Below are 10,904 nucleotides of genomic sequence, written 5' to 3'. Positions count from 1 at the left end.
CAAAAATAGTTTGAGCCTACTGTTTGCTCTTTTGTTCTTAAGAAGAATTCTTTGCCCTTTTAGCAAACCACATACCCTTTGGTTGGCCTAAGCGTCTCCAAGAGAAGCATGGTTTAATAAACTCCTATATTCAGAAGAGAAATATTAGCATAATCTTAGTTGGCCAATGCTCAGGTATTGCCAAGGTCTATGTGAGCTCCCGCACGTGAGCTCACTGTCCGAACACTGTGCTTTTGAAGCCAGGGCCATAGTTTGAGTCCTCTATGGAGACAATTAGACCAAACTCTAAACCTACCATGGTATACCAAGTATAAAATTAAAGAAAAAACAGAACTGCTGTACTATGAATAACATTCCTGTATGTCTTATTTTCTTTGCATGCAAAGGATTAGATTTCCTAACATGACTCTCCATTGACATTGGCCATTTCTCTTTTAAAGCATTCTCCAGCAGTTACAGAGGGACCAAGCCCACGCTGTGACACCTGATAAAAGTCAGTTCCGATCACTAAGTGATGCGGTGCAGAGGCTACTCTCCTACCACGTGTGCCAGGGCTCCATGCCCACTGAGGATGACTTGAAGAAAGGTAAAAAAGCTATAACCGCAGGCTGCCACTTTGATACCAGGTGCCCTCTGTGGATGCCCCACAGAAGAGCGAGAGCCACGTAGCCTCCAGATGTTATTATCCAGGTCACTGTTTTCAGTCACAGACCTAACTTTTTCCTAGCATAATTGATTTTGCAGTCCTGGTTTAGGGTTGTGACTTATTCTCAATATTATGTGAAGGTTTATCCAAATGTCAGAGTACTTTGGGGGGGGGCAGTGACTCCAAAGCATTGTTTGATCTGCTGGCCATAGATGGGATGGTTCTGAACTACGTACTGTGTACGGTGGTTTAGGCATAGTCCTTGTATTTAGGCAGAATTCATATCCTTAGCTCTCACTACCAGTTTTATGAGTTAGATAGATCCTTTAGCCCCCACAAGCATTCTCTGAGGTTACAAAGTGAGTACAAGGCATTGCTGTATGTCAAGAAACTGGCAAAAATAAAAAATAAAAAAAAGTTAAAGATAAGGGCCCCTTATCCCAACCTAAAACTCAGCCCATTCTGATGCAACTTGGTTCTGCCCTCCTTCCCACTACCGTTCCAAAGACTTGACTCCATTAGTTCCCCGACACAGTGTTGTGGTCTCGGTCAGTCCACTATGAGCTTCCCTGGGAAGTCCAGGGAACAGGGAATAGATCCAGCGTTAAACAGGGATGTAAGGACTCTGAGAAGAGTGAAGTACAAATGTGAGACCTTTGGAGACCAACAGACAAAGGGCAGAGCCACAGCACCATGACCTACAGGATATCATTAACTAGTTTGTGTCTTTACATAAAACTGGTCTGTCCAGCCCAGACAGTTGGACTTCACTGTTTCAACTGTTTTAGTTTTTCGTACTATTAGAAGGGAGTGGAGGCTGAGATCATCTAAACAAGTGGATCATTCTCTATGCGTTGATATTTATTGCTGGTCTGTGCTATATGGTTTTCTTTTATAGGTGATTTTTTTGGCTTCTTCATTAAAGGTAAAATAAACTAGTATTGAAATTAGTTTCCATGATCACATTACCAGTGGGACAGTGAGGGAAAGCAGTGCAGAAGCATGTTGTTTAACCAAGGCAGAGCTAATCTAAAGAGAGAAAATTGCCACAGACAAGATGTGTTTGAATAATGGAAGAGTAATGCATTTCAATCCTAAGAAATTTAAGACCTGGTGAATTGCACTCTCTTACTGTTTTCTCTCTCTCTCTTTTTAAAGTCGACAGTGAATTTGAAACAGTTGCCACTCAACTCCTAAAAAGGACCCAAGCTATGCTTAACAAATACAGATGCCTGCTCCTAGAAGATGCCATGGTAAAATTCTGCTACCAAATGTATTTGTATTTTAAACCCCACAGGTCACAGCTACTAATTCAGAAAGAAAAACTTCAAGGAATCAGAGTTTCCCAGTATAGTTTAAAAGGCACAGATATTTGAGATTGTAGAAAAACTTACGTCTGACCGTTATGCTACTGACAGCAGTCAATGTACCTACTCTGCTTTACATGGTCGATCACAATCAATGTTACTGTAGCTGTTCCAAATGAAGAAACTAGGGCTTTGTTTAAATAATTTGTCCGGGATCATATAGCTAGTAAGTTTATAGGGTAGTTAGCAGAGCCAGGGTACAGACCAGGACCGTCCCACCGCCTGGTCCCCACTCTGATGCTGCCTGCTGCCGCTCACCAGCTCAGAGATGGGGAAGAAGAGTGGCGGCACTGCCAGTGGAGGTTGTTGAGAATTGCATCTGAAAGGACTTGGTGATGACGAATGTTAAAATTAGTTTTGTCTTATTTTTAATTATGAGAGATTAATGGCATGCCATAAAATTCCCACTTAATTTTAAAATGTACAACTTGATGGTTTTTAGTATATTCATAGATTGTGCTGCCATCACCACTTTCTAATTCTAGGACGTTTCCATTACCTCAGAGAAGAACTGAAACTGGTTTTAAAGCACCAGTTAATCAGAGAAAGGAGTAAGATATTTCACAAAATGATGGGGAGACCACACCTATTCTCACATTTTTAAAAGCAGTTCTAAAATCATATCGGCTTTAACCTATAAATTGTTCTCTTACAAGTGGTTTTCAATTTGAGATCAACTTTGAAAATGTACCTTAGGGAATTAGTTGAAGTACATTATCTATATATGCAATATATTGTAAATAAGTATGTATGTGTGTTTGTGCTTACCTAAATATATATATGTTTACTAATATATTTTAACTTAAAATTATGCCTCCAAAGTCTGAAATAGTTGTTCTTATATTGAAAACCATTTCTAAAATAAAACTCTGAGACATCAAAAAGACTATCATTTTTGAAGAGAGGACCACTTATTTGGTCCAGTTATATCTGCCATGAATTTTCGTGTTAAGTAAGACCCAGAAATATAATTTAAGATATGATTCTTTACAGCAAAAAAAGGAAAACCTTAATTAAAAACAAAAACAAAAACAAAAATCATAAAGTGTAGCAAAGTATAAAGTAAAAGGTCATCCTAAGGAAAAAATTCCCAACATATTATTAGCAGAGAGGGCAATAAGAAGGGTGCAGAACAATGTGTATAGTTGCTACCATTTGTGTGCAAGAAAATACAAAGAAGAATGTAAATGCATGTGTGTGCATAATATGTCTTTGGAAGAGTGTATTAAACTGCAAGGTATAGGGTGCCTCCAGGGAGAGGCGCTGGGAAGCGGGCGTGGTGCATAGTGGAGGCAAAGAAGAAAAGCTTACTTTTCACTTCCCCTTTATTACCTTTTGAATTTTATGCCAATGCGTAAATTATAGTTTTTAAAGAATGCATCTTATGTGGCAAGGGAAAATGTAACTAAATGGAATATGACACGTCTAGAGCCTAAACATTAAATTCTCATTTCTGATTGCTTTATTTGTTCCAAAGATACAGTGAGATGTTTGCATTTGTTAAAAGGCACCTGAAATGACTGGACTCTCTCATTTTCAGCGGATCAATCCCTCTGCTGAGATGGTGATGATCGATAGAATGTTCAACCAGGAGGAAAGAGCATCTCTTTCCCGGGACAAGCGTCTGGCTCTTGTGGACCCTGGTAAGATGCACCAGAGTGAAGAGAGGAGTGTTCCCACTGTGGTTCAGGGGCCATGGGCCTTTGGGTAGTCTCTCTGAACCCACCTTTGATTAGAAACCTGAAAGAACATGAATTTTGGGGGGAAAAAAATCCAGAGTTGAGAGCAGGATATGAATACTCTGCGAAGGTCTATATTGTACAAAATCCAAACTGGAATTTTACATGCAGTTCATTATTTTTTTCCCCACTTTTAAACTTCTCAGTCTTTCTCTAGTTTTTGAGAATGAAATTAAGTCAGAAGCCTTTCCAGAAGCAATTAAACCTAAGCAAATTACTGAGCTGTCTTACTATGTGCAAGGCATTGGTAGGGGAAAAAAATTAGTAAAAAAAAGGGCCTCTGTCCTTAAGATAGGAAATTATAATGTTCCATTTAAGTACTTTTCTCTTACCCCATCAGTTTTCTGTTAATTGCATACATGTTAGATTTGACCCACATTCTGCCTTTTAAAAAGGAATCCTCTTTACTTTTTTCTAGCCTCTAAACATTTTTAAATCAAATAACATTATAACAATTCATGGAATGTAGATTTTACTCATGCTTTTTCCATCCTACAAAAGAAATGTTTTTATTCCTCCAGGTTTTCTTCCAGTTCTGGTTCTCATTTACATACGTCATTTGTATATAGTTATAATCATATGTCATATGCTAGACATAATTTTTTATTTGAATTTCTTCCATTTAATACACCTGAAGTTTTTATCATGTTGCTTTAGTCTTCAAAATAATATTTAATAAAATTTTAATATATTAATTTGATACTTTAGCTAATCCATTCCCCTATTATTGGACTATTACAGTAAGTCTTCACTTAATATCTTGGAAACTGCAATTTAAAGCAAAACAACTATAAGGAAACCAGTTTTATCATAGACTAATTGATATAAAGAAGAATTAAGTTCCTACAGCATTTTTTGATCACAAAAACATCACCAAACTTCTAAAGAAAGACCAGAAATACTTCTAATAGTAAACATTGAAATAAATGTGAGCTATACACACATTTAATAAAGATTAATAAAAATAAGAGAATTATTTTCCAACCCTGAACAGGATGGCCTTCCATCGCACAGCACACTCACACACTCACACCCATGCTCACTCAGACTGGGACAATGTAGACACCCAGTTTATCTCATGTGTACATCTTTGGTGTGTGGGAGGAAATCGGAGTATCTCGAGGAAACCCACAGAATCATCGAGAGGACATGAAAACTCCACAGAGACAGTGGCCCAGCCGGGAATCAATTTTTTTTTCCATCAATGATACAACAAAATGATGTTGAACAAAGCAGTGTTATTTGAGGACCTGCTGTATTCTCCTGTGACTTTACTTCCATTCCTCTAACGTCCTTTCTGATACTTAAAGGTTAAGGTTCTGCCTTGTGTTTGATGTGGCTCAAGAAATTTCCATAGAGAATAGATGATTCTTACCCTCAGTCTAAAGGGAGAATCTGAAAGAATTACTATATACTTAGGAGAATCCTCAAATCTTTCCAACATAGAAGAGACTAATGTAGGATATATTCCTGTCCCTTTTTCTTAGAACCTGAAATCTCTTGCCTTTTGGTGAATTAGGTTTGTGGAGTAACCATCCTACTTTGTCATATCCCCCTGAGGCATGAATGTCATGAGGCATGAATGTGGGCAGGGACATGCTTCATTCTCCTCTGTATTGTGCCTACATAGCCAGTGTTTATTGAATGCAATCAGCTATTTGGATTTCAAGGCTATATCCCCTAGATCTCTTATTTTGGGATTTGGTGAACAAATTCATTTCGTTTTCATTACTTCCAGAGTGAACACTTTCTCTGCCATTGCACGATAACAATAGTCTCCTTCTTCCCTCTGTGCCCTCAACCCCCTAAATTCTCACTAACATTTCTGTTGCTATCCTTAGCTCTTCAAGCTTAGTATAGTTCAATGCTTACTCATAGACACTGTTCCTCCACACCTCACTGTCCTTCCAAGCAGATATCATTTTGGATGCATGTTGACCTTCATTTTGTACTCCTAGCAAAGTAAAGCTAGTTATGCCAAGTCCCCTCACATGTGTCTAGAGGGACTGAAGTGCCATCTCCCAAAGACAAATAGTTGTATCCATCACACTCTAACCTACCCCACCTCCCACCAAAGCCTCATTCTAGGGCCCTCTGCTCCAAGGAAGAAAACAGGCTGATACTAGTATCTAATTTCTATTGTCAGACTGTTTCAAAGCAGTCATTAATTTAAAAACAACAACAACAACTTTAAAAATAGCAGTAAGAGGTCAAAGACAAAGTGGGGCTTTTTGCCTGTCCTGCTTTCCCATTTGTCATCAAGCAGCTACCTTTCAAAGAGGTTAAAGCTTCTTGTCTGGAGGCTGTGGCACCATAGCCTTGGTTACTTTTATAGGATGCCCCCTCAAGTAATGTGCTTCTGCATCTTCTTGGATGTAAAAGACTGACTGGGTGGGCTGGAGTGGGACGGCTTTGCCCCTGACCTACCAAGGGTCTGTTTTATTGTTCTTACTCACTCATTCGTTCATTAATGTTTTTTGTTTGTTTGTTTCCATTTTCAGAGGGTTTTCAGGCTGATTTCTGTTGTTCTTTCAAACTTGATAAAGCTGCTCATGACACACAGTTTGGCAGGATCGACCAGCATGGCAGTAAAACAACCAGCTCTCTCCATCTGACGTCCAAGGCCCAAAGCAGAGACCGAGCCAAACCAGGCCTGGCAGAACCAACGAATCATGACCAATTTCATCTAGTGCCTAACCACATCGTGGTCTCCGCAGAAGGAAACATTTCTAAAAAAACCGAATGCCTCGGCAGAGCACTGAAATTTGACAAAGTGGGCTTAGTTCAGTACCGCGGTGCATCTGAAGAGAAAATCAGCCGGAGAGACTCCATGAAGGGCAGCGAGTGCTCTCCCGGCCCTGAAGGGCACCGGAAAACCTCGTCCAGACCAGATCATGGTACTGAGAGCAAACTCTCAAGTATCTTAGGAGATTCTCACTTGGAGATGACATGTAACAATTCCTTCCAAGATAAAACTCTGAGGAATTCTCCAAAGAATGAAGTTTTACACACAGACATCATGAAAGGATCAGGAGAGCCCCAGCCAGACCTCCAGCTCACTAAGAGTTTGGAAACAACATTTAAGAACATCTTGGAACTCAAAAAGGCGGGGCGGCAGCCCCAGAGTGACCCCGCAGTTAGTGGCTCTGTTGAGTTAGATTTTCCCAACTTTTCTCCAATGGCTTCGCAGGAAAACTGCCTGGAAAAGTTCATCCCGGACCACAGTGAAGGCGTTGTAGAAACTGACTCTATTTTAGAAGCAGCTGTAAATAGTATCCTAGAGTGTTAATAGCAGCAGTCCTTCCCCCATCCCACCCCCCAGACCCCGCCCCGGACAAGTTGCAGTCTTTCCTGGCAAAAGCAAATGGAAACGGTCTCCTGTCTCCAGCCTGCGTGATCTTTCATCACAGGTTATTCTTTCTAATCTCAACCCTGTTCTTTGTTTAAGAGCAATACTCGTGGTGGTTACAGGGAGATCTTTTAGTAAAATGAATCCTTGTTAGAAAGCAGTCTGATAGGCCCTACACATTTCAAGTGTTCCAAAAGTGCTTATAGTCATTTTTTTTTAATTTTTTTAAAAAAACACTATAACTCAATGAGATCAAGTACACTTGGCCCTGGATAAAATTCTGACAATCATAAGTCATTTGCAAAGAACAGACTTATTAAAGAAAATCAAACAGGACTGATAGAAGCTACTTTTTAAAGAATATCCCACTGCATCTCCAAATTTGGGGTTTGGGGGTTTTTTTGTTGTTGAAGGGAGACCACATGGTTCTCCCCCTCAGCCATCTCCGAGCAGTACGTTGCTGGCCTCTCTGCTAGGGACCCCCCAGCATTGGTATAAGCAGCCCAGTAGCGCACAAGCAGGGCATTCGCAGGGCTTCCTTATTCATTGTTCAAGTGCTTTTCTGATGCTCCTGGAGCAAAAATCTTATGCTTTTTCAGCATATCCATGTTGAATTTCATCTAGGGAATGCTCTGTTCTTAGTAGCAACAGCATGACTTGAGATCATTTCACCAGGCTAAATAAAGGAAAATGGAAACCGGTTAAGTGGCACAGTGTACAGGGGAGGCCGGGATAGAGCCATGAGGAATATAATATGTATATATGTAAAAGCATATATATGTTAACTATTGAGAAAAAAAAAAACCAAGCGTTTTGCATTTTATAATTGGAGATAGTCAACATACGATGTACGTTTTTGTTTGTTGCTGGGTATTGTTTCATTTAACCTCTCTTTGCACCCTCTCCCACAACAAATAGCCAAGCATCAAAAGCACTTTCATTTGAAAAGTATGTTGTAATTTTTCATTTTAAACCTTAAGGGGACTTTGGCCTTGTTTTTTTTGCTTCTTGTTGTCTGAGAACAGTAGTCACCCCCGGCAGCAGTCATTACCAAAACACAGATAAACCAAAGGTAACCAGCTAGCCCACCACGGAAAGGAGAGATCTGAGACACAGGATTCCCACTTGAGAGCCAAAGGACATGCCCCGTCATGGTTTGTGTTTGGCCCATGTTCATATTAGTGAACATGACTTATTGCTTTATTTATTTATATTTCTTTTCAGGGAGCATTCCCCATTTTCCTTTCTTGTATACTTGCCATAGGTCATCATCCCATTTTATTGTTACTTTCAGACTCAGCGTCACTGTAATCATCAATTATGTCCTGTCATTGGGAAAGCTACGTAATGGTATTTGATATGCACTCTCACCAATGCCCGTGTGCATGTATCTGAGCTGTTCAGAGCCAGAGTTCATTGTGGTTATAGCATGTACACACTCTCCCTCTTATGTGTATGCACTCTCTCATTTATTCTGTTTATCTCTCTGGCTTTAGAGGTGTACCCACTGGTCTCCACTCTAACACATTGCCAGGATCCGCTTCTGGCTGTCCCCAGAATGGGGATGACCCCCATTGTCATCATGTTGGGCATTTCTTTTCCAGATTGGCCTGTGATGGAAAGGAAGGCTTCTGATTACTAGAAACACAGCAACAGAAGACCTGTACTCACCCTGCCCTTTTTTCCACCACACACAGAAACCATGTGAGACAGCCAGTCTTCATACAAGCAAAGTACCTTCTCCCCACTCCAGTAGAAATTGGAAAAACTGGGCCATCTTTGGATTACCATTTTTTCCTTATTTGTGCCAATGTCCAAGTTGCAGATTTCCTCTTTTTCCTGTATTGTAACATATTAGAAAGATAAGTTGGTGTTGCCAGTCGGAACTTTCAGTTTGGGCAGCCCTGGGGTAACACTCTGCCCTGAAGCCCATGATCTCATAGGCTCTTCTTCCCTTAGAGTTCATGTTCCCCTAATTCCTAGTAAGACTTAAAGATGGTTCCCTCTGATCAAATTCTTCTCATTGTGGAACTTTCTACCTGGAAGCCTTCATGAAGGCCACTATTGAGTTACATTAATTACTGCGAATCAGTGGAATTCTTAAGAGACAAGATAAGCTTTGTGTACATTTGTCACCTCTCTTTCTTCCCTATCCCGCCCTGCTTCCCCAATCCTAGCTTTCCTATATACCATCTTAAAGGGTTTTTAAGCCCTAACACTTGTCTAGCAAATGGAGAGCCTAATCTACCAAAATGAAACTTGTAAATTTTTGTGTCTTTGTATGTACGTTTACTTTTTATGGAGGAAAGATTCTAGATAATGACAAATGAAGATTACGAAACGTGTTTTACTCCTGTGATTAGGTTATGCACACATGGGTCATAACCCGCATGTCGAGCCCCCTCTGGTGAAGGGAGAAAGCTCAGCTTCCGATGGCCAACACTCAGTTGTTCAGGTTCATAGTCAAAGTTAAGTTTTAGAACTACTTGTACTCAGTAACAAAAATCATTTTTTTTTTCTGTTGTTGTGGAAAAGTGTGAATTTGTTATTAAGCATTTGATTTTCTGTGTCCTTGAGTACTGCCTAAAGATAAAGCAAATTTTAAACTGGCAATTACGAAAAAGAACTATTTTAGCTCTGAAGAATTTAGTAGACTTTGTTAGATTAGGGAGGCCTTACAGACTGACTTGACTTAAAAGAGGACGCGTCACTCACTGTCAGTGTGGTGTGGGCTTTATTTGCTTAAATACCTTCATTTGTATAGTATGTCTCACTTGAAATTGCTTTGTATACATTTTGTAAAAATATTTATAAAATGTTTTGTAAAAAAAAGTATAACAAATTGCAGTTTATTTTGTTATGTTGGATAAATACTGTTAAAAGAAACCAGTCAGTAACTATATTGTTAATCCATGGTTAGGAAATGTTTAGTTGGAGATTACAAAATGAAACAACCATTGCAATACAGCCAAAGATTTGGGAAAATGTGCAACTGTGATTGTCTTGATTTTGCAAATAGGAATGGCTGCTTTTCCCAGAAGAAAAAGGTGAGTAAGTGCTCAGTGGGAGTTCTGTTAAAAATATTTACCATTGCCCAAAGTAGCATAACCAGTGAAGTGGTAGGATTTTAATTGATGGGCCTTTCCAAACAGTTACAATTTAAAGTTGGTCAGTGAGAAAGTTTAGTCATGTACATCTCTGATATCCATCCCTCCTGTCACACAGGTCCTTAACTAAGGAAGGAAAAGTGGGGCCATTTGAAAAATTAGATAAGTGAGCTCAGTCTGCAGGAAGTTTTTTTCCATATATTCTTACATTTTGTTTCCGCAAGGACAAGAAGGCGAAGGAAGGGGAAAAAAGAAGAGGAAGGCTAAAGGATAGGTAAAGAAAACTATTTTACAATAAGACTTGTGCCAGAATTAAGATTTTTCTCTTTGGATTCACACATTCGACCAAATTGTGTTGAGAAATACTTCCGTAACCTTATCTGTAAAATCAGCCCCATGAGGCCCTACTGAGTTCTTGTGTGACTCTACCTAAATTGTTAGGGAAACTAAGAGAGGGTAAAATGTATTTCTGGGGGTGAGGGTATAGTTCTCTTTAAGGTTTTCTTTGAGGCTTAGAATTTATACTTATACCCCTTACTTTATGGTTTAATTGCTTCCCCCTGCCCTTGAAGCAGTAGCACCTGAGCAATCAAGATTCTGCAGTAATCAATATATAAATATGAAGTTGTTCTCATATAAGTTGGAATAATGACTGCTAGAATAATTCCATCAGTGGATGGATCCCTTAATGTGGTT

At 39.5% G+C, this 10,904-nt stretch overlaps 1 protein-coding gene across 2 annotated transcripts in view; it reads left to right on the top strand.

Moving 5' to 3' along the window:
* The window catches only part of BICRAL (BRD4 interacting chromatin remodeling complex associated protein like), a 35,963-nt gene extending 25,875 nt beyond the window's left edge, over positions 1-10,088 (top strand). For both annotated transcript variants that reach the window (XM_015600533.2, XM_025042749.1), the window contains exons 9-12: positions 441-586; positions 1,805-1,899; positions 3,554-3,656; positions 6,254-10,088. In XM_015600533.2, the coding sequence (XP_015456019.1) occupies positions 441-586; positions 1,805-1,899; positions 3,554-3,656; positions 6,254-7,041 (1,132 nt within the window). In that variant the 3' untranslated portion in view covers positions 7,042-10,088. The remainder of the gene's footprint in view (positions 1-440; positions 587-1,804; positions 1,900-3,553; positions 3,657-6,253) is intronic.
* Positions 10,089-10,904: the final 816 nt, after the last annotated feature.

Source organism: Pteropus alecto, unplaced genomic scaffold (genome assembly GCF_000325575.1).
Source record: "Pteropus alecto unplaced genomic scaffold, ASM32557v1 scaffold7, whole genome shotgun sequence".
Lineage (NCBI taxonomy): Eukaryota > Metazoa > Chordata > Mammalia > Chiroptera > Pteropodidae > Pteropus > Pteropus alecto.
The sequence above is the reverse complement of the archived record's forward strand: the minus strand, read 5'-3'. Positions and strand labels throughout refer to the sequence as shown.